This window comes from Manacus candei, unplaced genomic scaffold, assembly GCF_025592945.1.
Source record: "Manacus candei isolate 608988 ecotype Guabito, Panama unplaced genomic scaffold, ASM2559294v1 h1tg000017l, whole genome shotgun sequence".
Taxonomy (NCBI): Eukaryota; Metazoa; Chordata; class Aves; order Passeriformes; family Pipridae; genus Manacus; species Manacus candei.
In genome coordinates, this window is record NW_026138065.1 from 437001 (window position 1) to 450623 (window position 13623).

Here is a 13623-nt window from a genome sequence, read left to right on the forward strand (position 1 = left end):
ATCACTTGTTGGCCATTAAACAACTGATGACAGCTTCCATCAGAGATTCACAATAGCTTTGCTTCTCTAACTGTGCCAGGTAATTACATTCTCTCTACCTAAATGAATTTTCAATTACAGAGAGTACCTTTCTCCTCTAAAGTGTTTAGAAATAATGTTATGCACTGTTAAATTATTGCCCTGTCCCACCTCAGAGGCAGCTCAATTTTAGCACAAGACAAAGAGATCCAGGTTCCTACAAGGATGCTCCACACAAGCATTGGCCCGGCCTTAATTTGGCTACTGGATGCTGCACTTTCAGACATTGCTGTAGCCTCATCCATCCTGTGCAACCTCAGCTGCTGGAAGGAAGAGGTCCTACTGAAATCTGCTCATCACTCTCCCTTTATGAGAGCCTGCAGAGGAGCACAGGCTGTTTGCACCAGCAGGCAGAACTCCAGCACAGGCGGAGGGCAGTATGGGTCAATGGCATTTGGCCCACCTGAACTGAAGTATATGAACTGGGGTTTTTTACAGCCTCAGTTCTGAATTTGATTATTCAGCAACTCAGTTCAGGCACAACTATGTCTACTTGCATTGTGGGAGAGGAAAGGTCATTTTACAAGAACACAGGTACATCTGAATATAAAATTATGCTCCATCTGCAAGCATTATAGCCATTCACAGCTGAAGACAAGTGTTTATCTCCTGAGCAGTGTAATCTACATCTATCTTATGTTACCTAACAGGCTTCCATATTCAGTCTGGAAAAAAATCTCCTATATGCATTTTCTAAAGGAGAACACAGAAGAAAGAAACAAGAAATATGACCTGTTTGTTAACATCAGTTGATCATAATAGTACATAGAAACTTCCATGTTTGCTTACAAATCACCATTTTGCAGAGAAATAAATAATTCTTTTTTGGAAATGACCAATGATGACTCCTCATGCAAAAAAGCCTTCAAGGCAGATATCAAATTGCTAGAGAATCTGCAATATGCTGCACTCCGCAAGCACAAATCCTTCCTACTTCTGCACACCCGCAGCCATCCCTGTTCAGCAGCTTGCTTTCTACTGTGCAGTTTTGCCTGTAGATTTAGAACTCCAATCATTTTTACCTCAGATGACCTTGGCCCAGCTTAGACAGCATCCTCCAGATTTGACCCCAATGTAGATCTCACTAAAGGAAAGGGTCTGCTCAGTGTCACTGGGATAATAAGACAAATACCCTTAAAGCCTGTAGCTCTGATCCCCTGGTGATCTGCTTTCAGTAATCAGATTCTGGAAAGCTGTTATTGTAAGTCAAGTCGGCACTGTTAAAGAGTATAAGAAGTGCAGTGTTGTGAGACTAACAAACTGAACTAACTGCAGAGCAGTGGTAATAAATGCCGCCTCGAGCCATCTTTTTGAAGAGGCAAAGGCTTATCAGAACCATATTGAACCCATAGGAAAGGGAGGAAAAATATCAAAAGGCACTTTGAAGTCCTTTTTTTATTTTGGTTTTTTGGCACAGTAAAAGGAGATGAAGGAAAGATGTTCAGAGCCATTAAAGCTGTGGGCATGACGTTAGTTTATTACACAGTTATCTCACAAAACTCTGCTGGGTTCTTTCATGGTTATGAATTTTCACATAATACTGACATTATTAATTCCTACAGCCTATCATTGTTTCTCATTTCATTTTGAGGGATTTGCTTTTACCAACTGATAAAAAATACTAAAATGGCTTGCTTTCTTAATTACAACAGCAACCCTGAAGACAAGGACACATTATAGGAATATGAATTTGGTGTGGTCTAAATGACAACTCCTTTTTCTGGATTTCACATAAGGGAAGAATCTATGAGGCTGGAGAGGTAGGAAAAAGACTGATACCGTGACATCTAATTTAATAAAGTGAGAGAACAGAATAAGGAGATTTTAAAACCAATGTTGCAGTGAGTGATGTACATCACTGAGTGATGTACTGTGGAGAAGATTTATAATTTGATCTAAGGTTAAACAGACATGAACAAGTCATATTTTGGCATCATCAGGAAAATAAAGGGTTGGTTACCTTAACTGGAGGTCCCATCAACTTTACTTTCAAATTAAGTCCTTATTTTTTCTAAGCATGATCCTTCCTATAATTTTTTATATGAAAGTACAGACTTTGAGTCTTTCTTTCCCCTTCACAACATAAACCAGCAGCACTTAGAACTGATGGTAGTGTAAAAAAATATAGCAAGAGAGAGAGGAATCAGATCACTCATCATTACAGACATGGAACTGCCTATTTGCCACATGCACATGCTCTTCAGTTTTCCATACTACTTCTCACTGCTTTAATTGCTGGTCATAAATTAGTTCAAAAATCCATACCATGCTCACTGAAAAAAAGGAGAGAGGAATCAGGGTTCTTCTTTGAGTAGCTGCCACTTGCAAAAAAACCCCAACCAAACCAAACAAAAACCCCAAACGAATAAACAAAAAAACCACCAAAACACAAAAAACCTTACATGTGCATTATTACTGGCTGGAAGATGCCATCAGTAATAAAACTGTTACTCACACACACTAACAGATCTCTGTAGACCAGTTCCTCTGTGTAACCTCTGATTCCTGCTGAATCTATTGCCCTTGCTTTGCCCAGTCCTAATCACCTAATCACTTTTCTGTCATACCTAACCCCCATGTCCTAGACACATTCTTTCTCTGCTGTTGTCAAAATTTTTTTGGTTTTTTTTTGTTTCTTCATGAAAAAGGAAGAATTTGCAGTCTGACTTCACTGTAGAGGGCTAAAGGGCAGCATTAGACATGGCAGAGAAGCTGAGGAAGGCAGCACCAAGAGTACTGAAGATTAAAATAAGTTTATGTATACAATATTAGAAATTATTGTGTAGGCTTAAGTTTAATTGTAACTTGCTTAGAGCTTAGCATGAGTGGGCCCTGATCAAAAATCAGCATAGGTGAGCTCTAAATGAACTGCCTTTGTTAACATGAATGGCTAAGCAGAGAAGTAAATAAAGATATCTTCAGATAAGGGCTGAGACCCTGGAGGGCCCCAAGGTAAGAAAAATGATTGGCCTGCCCACATGAGCATGAAGAAAGAATCTAGTGAAGTGTTAGAAGAACCCAGACCATAAATCGCGATTGGACCAGAGGCGTGTGAAAGGCGCACGAAGAGCAGGTGTACAGACTGAAGGGGTATAAAGTCCCTGGCATTACTTTGTCCAGGGTCCCTCTCCAGAGGCACACAGCTCAAGCATGTGTGTGTGGCAGCTGCAGTGAGAAAAGGCAGGGACAGGAACTATGGCATCAGAGACCACAGGTAGGGGACATTGCTTTGGAACAGGGTCCATGCCAGGACAAGGACAAGGGCTATAACAACAGGCTGGGAGAGCAAGTGGTTTTATAACCACAGGAATACATTTCATCAAGAACTTTAAACTGAAGCCTGGATCCCCAGATCTCCATATTTCTGTGTTTCTAGCAGTTCATTCTGAACCCTGCAAAGCCTGAGGTGTCTTTTTTGGGTATCTATGAGGTAGCAGACATTAAAACAGTAAGAGGCCACTACTGCTCCTGTTTACTCAGGTATCTTAAATAGGAGGATCCCTGCTCTAGATCTAAGGATACCACTTTGCTAGGGACCTAGCTGGAAGCTTGTGTGATATGTGTTAGAATAGATTGGAGTTTCATCTTTTAGGCATTGATATGGAAATATACCTGGAAAAAAAAGTGTTAAAATTAGGACTCAGCCATTTTTATTTAAAACTGATGAAAAACAATGCCTAAGAATTGAATGGTCTTCAGCTGAAAACCTGATTCCTGTTTGGATATGCCAATATATGGCATTGTATATCAGGTTCCAATTGAAGCCAGCACCTTCTAAATTCTCTTTAGCCAAAGGGTTGAGTTTCACATCAGACTCGACGATCCTTTTGGGTCCCTTCCAACTCAGGATATTTTATGATTCTATGAATCCCAGCGAGCCACAGAACAGCGTGATCTCTGTTCCTCCACATCAGTGATAAAAACCATAGACCTCAAAAGAAACAGAGAATGTTCAGGCACTTTGACTAGAGGAGCAAATGGAAGAGTAAAGCATGTGTCAGTAATTATTAATTTCTCTTACTTATGCTCAGTTTGTGATATACGGGTCCTGACCTGTCCTTGACAAGCAATCTTGACTGTAAGTTAACCCAACAGAGACATCTTGCAAACACAAAAAGGACATTGACAGATGACCTCTGGTGCATCTTGTTTAGCAAGTCTTATGATATCCCTGATGCACAGCTGACAATATTGCTGCAATATCTGGAGTCTTACTTTAAATCTCTAATGAAAGTAGCTTTAAGCAAAGGTGCTGCTCTGTGTGGGGTAGCATGAAGCAGAGGCACACATCCTTCTGTCAGTTCTGTCAGGTGGAAAATTATCCTTAGGAATGAACCAGGCACTTAAAATTAGTAGATTTTTTTTTACATGACCTACCTTTAGCTTTCTGTTGTCCTTGCCCCACTGTGGGTAACAATACCACCTTCTATCACAATGTTGTCATAAAGAAGAATTCTGTTAACATTTGTAGATAAGTCAGTTATGAGAGGGGAAAGCATCAGAGAAAAGGCTGTAGGGAATAGTCTTAATGTATCAGTTCAAGGTACACTATAATGCATATAGATCACCACATTTGGAAAAAGGAATGTTAGTAAATGATGCACAAATGATACACAGGCATTGTGTAACCTCCTAATGAATGAGGAAAGGAAAAACACCACATATGAACATGTAAATTAAAAATATGACATAATGCATTTCTGTACGGAAACGGTATGGAACACTGCTTTTCTGGCACTTCCTAATTCTTTATGACATAACTACATGTATTTTTAATGTAGGGTTTTTTTAGGTAATGTCCTTAGCAAAGATCAGTTTAGACAAGTAACACATTTCTGTGATTCAATTCTAGGAACCAACAAAGACCAAGAGGTTTACACAACTCGCAAACCTTACTCCATAACCAAGGGACATAACTGCAAGAGACTCCAGCTTCCATTATCACCATGTTATAACTAGGTCAGACTAAATAAAGCAGTAGATTCAGATTTTAAAGAGTAGTTACAAATTTAATATGAATGAAGGCTAGATAATGTAGCCAAGAGAGAGAAGGGTCACTGAAAACCCACAACGTATTTTTTTTTTTATTTTTCAGATTACAAAGTTGAGTAGTAAGCCAGCATAAAGATTCCTGCAGTAGTAAAGATATGGCAACAAGGTGCCTAAAGGACCCAAATGTGAAGAAAATGCACTCAGAATTTCATGAGATCAGGTAAACTGAAAAAAAAATAAGATGGTCTAGATAAAATAAGACTACTCACAAGCTTTTCCAAATAGCTGTCATCTGGGAAAAAAAAAGGGGGGGGGTTTGGAAGGAAAACAAATAAATGTATTTGCTAATAAGCAGGAACATAATACAGCGCCTACTTCCTTAGCAAACCGAATCAGTATTTTTGCAGTCAGGCACCTTTGGCCTGGAAGGATGAGGGGTTTGTTGACACTTTTAATCTACAATAGGGATAGTTTAAAATGCCTTTAGTTTCAAAAAAGCTGTCAGCACAATTTTGTTTTTCACAATTAACCTGGGCAGAAGTGGCATCACGACTAACAGGGGCAAAAAAAAATCTTCTTCAGTCCAGTGTACAAAGCTCTAAAAAACATATCAGGTCGTCCGAAAAATCAACCTCTAAAGTGGTGTGTAAACATGAACGAAAATTGACAAAAGCTTCCTCCACAGTAAGCAGTTTGAAAACAATTGTCACAGAGTGTGATGACATTTAAACCATGAAAAAGCCATGCAAGTCCAGGAACAAAACTGAAAATATGTAGAGGCTTAACTCAAAATCACTAAATCTGGTTATTTCTTGAAGAGAAAACCCCGCTTTGGTAGGCTGAACTTTGAGTGGTTGCAGTGCTTGGAAATAAAACACTTGGTACAAAACTTAGCTGTGGAGATGTGAAGGTGTCGTGGTTTAAGCCCAGCTGAAAATTAAGCACTGCGCAGCTGCTCGCTCAACTCCACTCTCTTTCTCCCCTACCCCGGTGGAATGGCTATGAGAATCAAAAGTAGAATTGGTAGGTTGAGATAAAAACAGTTTAATAATTGAAAACAAAGTACAAATAAAAAAGGTGAATATCCCTTTGGCCAGTTCACATCATCTGTCCTGGCTATGCCTCCCTCTCAGCTTCTTTTGGGTACCTTGCCAGTGGCAGAGCATCACACATACACACATACACAAAATTCTTAACTTAGGATAAACACAACTTAGCAAAAACCAAAACATCAATCTGTTATCAACAGTACTATCATTCTGAATGAAAAGCACAGCACTGTACCAGCTACTGAGAAGCAATTAACTCCATCGCAGCCCAAAACAGTACAGAAAGAAACACCTTGATGGAAGGGGAGAGCACTGTCGCGTTATCAGGCAACTGATGTAACACCATCACCACAGAAGAAATAGCCACCCCCAGCCTGCAGCAGTTAATCTGCTTTCATGCTAGCTTTCACTGCGTTCCATCCCTCCCCCAGCTCCTAGGCCGAGCCCAGAGGCTCAGCCCCGCTCCCGCAGGGCCCTTCTGCCTCCCATGACCCGAGGGCAGACGGTGCCGCGGGGGTGTTTCTGCGGGTCACAGGCTGAGGATTCGCCCGAAGGGACTCGCCTCGGCCCAGACAAAGCCACCGTGCTGCGACTGCCGAGCCCGAGCCCGACCCCGACCCTGAGCCCCCGGGGCACCTGCAGCCCCGCTCCCCCGTCGCCCCCACCCCGCTCCGTCCCTCCCTCCCTGCGCCGGCCCCGCTCGGCTCCCCCGCCCCCGCCCGGCCCGGAGGCGGGGCGGGCTGCGGGCGGTGCCTCCCGCGGCGGGGCGGGGGCCGGTCTTTCCGTCGGTGGCCGCCGCCGCAGCATGAGCGGTCCGGGGCTGCTGGGGCCCGGCGGCGGCGCGGGGCTTCCGCCGCTGCCCAAGAGCCTGAGCGGGCTGCTCAACTCCTCGTCCTCGGGCGGCGGCGGCGGACAGGGCGGGCGCTGGCGGGACCTGGAGCGGCTCTACGCGCAGAAGTCCCGCATCCAGGACGAGCTGAGCGGCGGCGGCCGGGGCTCGCCGCGCCCGCCCAAGCCTCCCAACCTGGACGCGGCGCTGGCCCTGCTCCGCAAGGAGATGGTGAGCGGGGCGGGTCTCGGCGGGGCGGCGGCGGCGGACGTGGCGAGCGGCGCCGGGGGGCGCCGGCACCTCCCCGGGCCGGAAGGGCGCCCCGGCCCCGGTGGGCGCGGGCGGCCCGGGCTGGGGCAGCCCCGCGTAGCACGGCCCGGCCGCCGCGGGCGCCGTGAAACGCGGTGGTACCGGCGGCGGGAGGGGGTCGGGGTCGGTGGGGCCGCCCCGGCTGCAGATGGAGAGCCGCTTACCGCGCTCGGCGGCACCCACCGGGAACCGGCATCCACCGGGATCTGGCATCCACGCTACAAGGCTGTCATTAAAAAACAACACCCAAGTGTCGGCACTGATTCGATCAGCCCGAGTGGCTGCGATTAGGCGTAGTTTTCTTCAGGACTCTGTTTTGATCCTGCAGCGCGGCGTTATTAGCAGCGAAATTCTTCCAGGCGACCTGGCACACCTTTTGATTAAACACTGATTGGGTGTTGGTGCTTTGCTGGTGCAAGCTGCGGCTGTAATGACTAATAATAGCCTCAGCCTTGCGTGCTGAGGATTCTGAAGAAACAATACAAGAAAGACAAGGAGCTGGAGAGGTTCTAGCGGAGGGCCACAAAGTGTCTGGACCATCTCTTTTATGACACAAGACTGTGGGAGCTGGGCCTGTTTAGTCTAGAGCAGAGAAGACTGAGAGGGGATCTCATTAATACCTATAAATATCTCAAAGGAGGTTGTTGAGAGGATGGTGCCAGGCTCTTCTTGATGGTGCCCAGTGACAGGATGAGGAGCAATGTCCATAAACTAAAACAACAGAAGTTCTACCTTAGCATGAGGAGGAACTTCTTTACACTGAGAGTGGCAGAGCACTGGAACAGGCTGCCCAGGGAGGTCGTGGAGTCTCCCTGTCTGGAGACAATCAAAACCCACCTGGACACATTCCTGTGTCTCCTGCTCTAGGTGACCCTGCCTTGGCAGGGGCTTGGGCTAGATGATCTCTAGAGGCCCCTTCTAACCCTAACAGTTCTGTGAAGCACATAAAATATGACATTGCCGAAAATCTACATGGTTCAAGACTGTTTTTCTCAGGCTAAAAAGGTGTTTGAAAACATGAAGTTCTGTTGAAAGTCCCTTCTGTGAATTTAGAAGGACAGTGTAGTGTGCTGAGATCTTAGTCTGTCACCAGTGTTTCAACAAGTAGTTTAAACACAGTTAGAGATCATTCTTAGAACTGCGTATTAGAATTGCCAGTTTGCATTGAAGCTCAGGAAGGACGGGTTAGTATCGACTGCTGGGGCTTTCTTCTGCAATGCTATAGGGGGAAATGAGGACATATGGTCTTAGTCGTCTTAAGCCTTTCCAAAAAAGCAAAGATAACTCATTATAAAACTCTAATCTATTTTTTTCCTAAGGGGAAATCAAATGAGATGCTTCTCAAAGTCATTTGACAATTAGACTTCCCCTTTAAACATCCTCTTTAATACTCTGTTATCCTTGATGATAATTTGATAAACTACTTCTGACGAAAAAATCCTTCTGAACACATCAAAGACTTTCAAGACTTTTTATGGCCTGTACAAATTAGAAAGACTCTTGACTACTAATAGGTTGCCTTTCATCAAGAAGGTAATAGCACTTTATTACTGATATTGAACACACTTTCTTGCAGCAGTCAAAAGATAGAATTTCTATTGAGTAACGAATTTGCTTTAAATTTTCCATAGTGAGCAAGGAAGAAATGCATAGCAGCATCTTTCCAGCATGATCAAGCAAGTAACTGTGTATATAAGTTTTTAAAGCTGAGAAAGTGATGGACTTGGATGCTTTGGAGAAGGAGGGAGGAAAGGAGCGGTCAATTCAGGACTGTGACTCAGGAATGCAAATTGGCTGGTATTAAAAACTTTGGGCTAGTGCTATAATTTTGTCAGGCTTTTGCTACCTCAGGGATCATACTTGAAAGCTGTGAAGAGCTGCAGCCTGCATTTTTCTCAGTAGACTTCTTGTCTCATTGACACTAGTGCAGCAACAGAAAAATAAGATATTAAACATAACCATTTGGTGTTAAGGCCTGTTATGTTAATTCTGCTGAGCAATTTCAGCCTTGAAGTTTTTGCTTGGCAATCAGTAGAACTGAACTTAACAGAAAGTGCTGAAGTCCTTTATGGGGTTGAAACAGGAATGCTGCTGGTGGAAATGCTCCCACTTTTCCTGGGAAACAAAGATGGTCTGTCTCCAGGTTGAGTTTTTTGGCTCAACTCACTCCTAATTGCTCCTTGAACAGTTTTTCACTGCAGTTTTGTCCATCAAACATTTAGCTCTGAGGCACATCTCTCTGGTGGGTCTCATGTTCACATGTCATAGCGTTAAGTCCAGTTTTCCCAAATCTTGGTTTGCGAAGCCTAGCCATGATGATGATGAAGTCCAGTTTCACAGCATCCTTTCTTACCTGAGGTGAGCAGTTTGTTTAGGTTACAAAGGCAAATGGCGATGGGTAAGAAAAGTAGTGTAGATCTGAGGTGGTGGAAAGGCTTATCTTTAACATCCTGGCAGCCAGTACAGTGTTCCATGTCTTGTCCTAAAGTCCTCGTGGTTAGTCTGTGCTTCATGTTTTGGCTTCATGACCTCACCAAGTAATTTGTGCTGTTCCTCAAAGATGCCGTATTCTCCTTTTCTGAGTTGGAGTGGCATCGTGGTGTATAGGAATTTTTTTCCTCCTCCTACCTTCATAAAAAGGAGCTGTTAGGATAGTTCAGCAATGTCAATGGAAGATCTTCATGCTAGCTTCTTGTGGTTTTCTTGTGTGCTGAGTGTATTTGTCCTTAGAATTTAGACATGCAAGGAGAGATTTTTGAGGTAAGAGTTCTCATTCTGGGTAAAACAGAGTCTCGTGTTCGGGCTGCAGTAAAGGCTACTAACATTATTTCTTTCTTTTTCGTCTTAACATGGGTTGTGACAAAAACCTTATTTGATAAAACTGAGGCTTACTGGGAAGAGCCTGTCAGCTTAACACTTACAGCCATTTCTGCCTAATTTTTCAAGTTTCTTGAAAATGTTAAATTGGGTAGTGGCTTTAATTTACTGCAAGACAAAACCTAGATTTAATTTGATCTGACTTGTATAGGTGACAATATCAAGTGAACTCTTCATTTTGTTACCAGAGAGGGAGACTACATTGAGTAAATGACTGGCTTTGCTTCCCTTTCCAGTGCAACATATTGGTTTTGTAGCTGACATAAAGATGCAGGCTACAAGGTAACCTTTTTTTAATGGTGCTCCAAATGTTTAATTAGCTGTGGAGCTAATACGAGAGAAGTTTGAGGACCAAAATATTAGGTGCTTAAATATAAATCAAGCCTATGCGTCAGTGGCACGTGGAAAATACTCTGAAGATTTGCAGTCTACAATATATGTCCTTCTCTCACTTCTGCTTTAGTTTTGCTGCTTTCAAGTAGTGTGCTGTATTGCACCAGACAGAGCTGGTCTTGTCAGATGCCTATGTATGTCAATAGAGAAAAGAAAATTAGAGTAGAAATACTTAGCCAGGAAGTGGAAAACCAGTTAGAGTCCTATTTAAAACTTCTACTCCTGGCCATTTCAAACAAAAACAGAGTGCCTGTGATATGTGAGAGAGAGAGATGGTGTCAAAGACACACAGTGTTTCTGGAAAAATACCTCTCTTGCATAATGACAAATATAGACTTTATTCATTTATCTGTGATTCTGCTGATGGGAGTGGATTGCTTATTGGAAGTTAAGCACGGTGTTGTGATACAGCAACATTTTGAAGAATGCTTGGCATATGTTCTGCACTATTGCATCACATTGTTCCTTGTTCTTTTGTCCAGTTTATCCCATGTAAATGGGGTGTCTGTCACCTTAGAAAATGAATTTTACTTCCATATTTCATAACTGTTCAAGGTGGAAAGAAGCTTGAACCTCTTGTTTGGCAACAAAAGATATATAGCATTATACTGCCAGTAAAAAACCAATTGTAATAATGATTGTTTGTTTATTTGTTTGAATTCTTCCCTCTTCAGGTTGGCCTTCGGCAGCTGGATATGTCATTGCTGTGTCAGCTGTACTCCCTGTATGAATCAATTCAAGAATACAAAGGTGCCTGCCAAGCTGACTCTAATGCAGACTGCTCATATGCCCTGGAAAATGGATTTTTTGATGAAGAGGAGGAATACTTCTAGAAGCAGAAAGATTGACCTCCAGGCTGACTGAACTGAGGTTCTTTTGTCCTTCTTTCCCTGTAACACACCTCAGCAAGAACAACTGGAATCTGGATCCCTCTTCCTGAGGAGGAATACTCAGCTAGCCCGAGTTGTGTTGAATTCACTTATTTTAACAGGCTGTCAGTACAAGTTACTCATGCAAATACCACTTGAGGAAAGTGCTGTACTCTTAACTTTTGAAGAGTCCTCAGACATGCTTGACAAGAGTTTTGAATTTAATTTGCAAGGTGGGTGTTTTCAACTTACAAGCATTGGTAGCTTATAACTGGAATTTTAGTTGTAGAAGACAACAGTGACTTCCTGAGTTGTAATAACTTAGTAAGGGGGCAGGGAAGCCTCTGCTGTGATGTAAATAGCTATAGGTGGTGGGGTTTTTTGGGGGGGAGGTCAGTGATATTGATAAATGCATTTTGAACAGGCATCTGGATGCACGCACATCCTCAGCACTACTAAGCTAGTTCTGCTCTTACCGGCTGCATCCAGTTTTGTACTGGGTGGATTGTTTACACAGTTTAAATTTTTTTTTCTCCTTAGGCTAATTTATTCTTAGCTTACAAGCTGTACATGTGATAGTGAATGTTATCAGCAGGGTTTTTTTTCTGTTGATCTAATTCACTTTCTTGGTACTGCCACTTGGCGTTAACTTTTATACTATTCTCTGGATATCTTGCATCTGCATAGCTCTTTGACCTGCTAAACACTGTTCTGAAATGGTTTGCTTAGCTTTTACTGTACTGCATAGTAAAAGCACAGATTCAAACATAGTCTGTCTGCCACTATGTGGCTTGGAATAACATGAACTCTTGTGCAAGTGTTCTCGATCATATGAAGATTAAGGAAACCTCTCATATGACACAATGGGACAAATTGCAATATTTTATACTGGGTGAACTTTGTTTCTGTAAGGTAGACAACAGCTCTTTTTAAAAATGCAAAATAAGTATTTTGAGCACATTGCATATGTTAAAACTTTTTATACTAACTTGTTCTTTGAAGTATAACTTATTTTTGTTTTCAGAACTCACAAAAGCACTTAGTTAAGTTGTTATTATTTCATAGTGTGTCCATGTAATGCTTAATCAGCTGAGAGTTGCCAACTATGTGAGTCTTCACCCTTCTCTATTTTAAGTAAAATCAACTCCCAACACGATTTTTATTTCTTAACTTTAATTCTAAAGATTGCTGTAGAGCGCAGTGCCTGAATCCTGACACAAGCTAATAATTAAGGGCTTCAATCTCAAAGAGTTTTTGCATGGTTCATGTCTGGTATGCGTACATTTTACAGGAAGAATTGGAGATCACATTCTGGGGTACCTCCTCTCTTAGTTTTTAGCAGAGGCTAGGATGTTGCAGTGATAAAAGCCAAGAGACTTCTAGGGTGCTTTCCCTCTAAAACTGGCTTATTGCAGTGGAATTCAAAGGCCACAAGAGTGAAGACTGTGCTGTAATTGTGTATGTGTACAAGTTCTTAATCTAGTCTGTGGTGATGGTTGGAATTTCTTTTAATGTTAATTCTGGTCTAATTACTTCACTCACACAAAACTAAACTGAATGATAGGGAAAACACACATAATCCAGATAGCTACATCTGTACTTATGAAAGTTGTGTGCCTATGTGTGTATACATGTATATGTACACACACATACACAACTTTATGCTTTGACTAAAGAATGTATCAGCTTTTAATATAATTTGCTGTGCTTTTGGTATTTACATGAGGCTTTTTCTAGTTTGTTGAAGTACTGCTATTTTCTTGCTCTTTCTCCAAAAATAAAAAGCATGATGTTTAGCATAACTTTTTAATGTTGTGTGTATTTTAATTTACCTTTTCAGTGAATCCAAACCCTACCCCCTTTCCCAACCCTCCCATAAGAAAACTAGGACTAGTCATCACCCCTGGACCAAAGCAAGCAATTTTTAAGTTACAGTGGAAAAGGTTCTACCTACCTATATTTGGAATGGAATTTCCTACTGCTCTATCTTAATTGGATTTTACTTGTTTCTGAATTCAACAGAGAAAATTCTGTCTCTACTACTAGAATTAATGATTCTGTATTACAGATCTTTAGAAAGTGCCACTCATTAATAGACTCACTGGTGAGAATAGACTTCAGCAAAATTCACAGTACTTTCTCTTACATAAACTTAAAAAGCAAAAGGATTTATCATGCTTGTGATTTGGGCAACATGGAATGTTTAGCTGGTGTTCCCTGTACCAAG

The 13623-nt window shown here is 42.3% G+C and overlaps 1 protein-coding gene and 1 long non-coding RNA gene across 2 annotated transcripts; both read left to right on the plus strand.

Moving 5' to 3' along the window:
- The first annotated feature begins 4524 nt into the window (after positions 1–4524).
- LOC127469492 (uncharacterized) lies at positions 4525–6107 on the plus strand. The gene is made up of 3 exons (XR_007903995.1): positions 4525–4621; positions 4931–5037; positions 5174–6107. It is a non-coding gene; the product is annotated as an uncharacterized LOC127469492 (long non-coding RNA).
- Positions 6108–6875: 768 nt separating this feature from the next.
- On the plus strand, positions 6876–13198 carry FAM89A (family with sequence similarity 89 member A). The gene is made up of 2 exons (XM_051783882.1): positions 6876–7179; positions 11202–13198. The coding sequence occupies exons 1-2, from the start codon at positions 6925–6927 to the stop codon at positions 11358–11360; spliced, it is 414 nt and encodes a 137-aa protein (XP_051639842.1). The 5' UTR covers positions 6876–6924; the 3' UTR covers positions 11361–13198.
- The last annotated feature ends 425 nt before the right edge of the window (positions 13199–13623 follow it).

Excerpts from the sequence above, each read along its gene's own strand:
- FAM89A (XM_051783882.1), top strand. The coding sequence starts at position 6,925 with ATGAGCGGTCCGGGGCTGCTGGGGCCCGGCGGCGGCGCGGGGCTTCCG. Across the intron at positions 7,180-11,201 it reads CCCTGCTCCGCAAGGAGATG|GTTGGCCTTCGGCAGCTGGA; the intron begins GTGAGCGGGGCG and ends TTCCCTCTTCAG.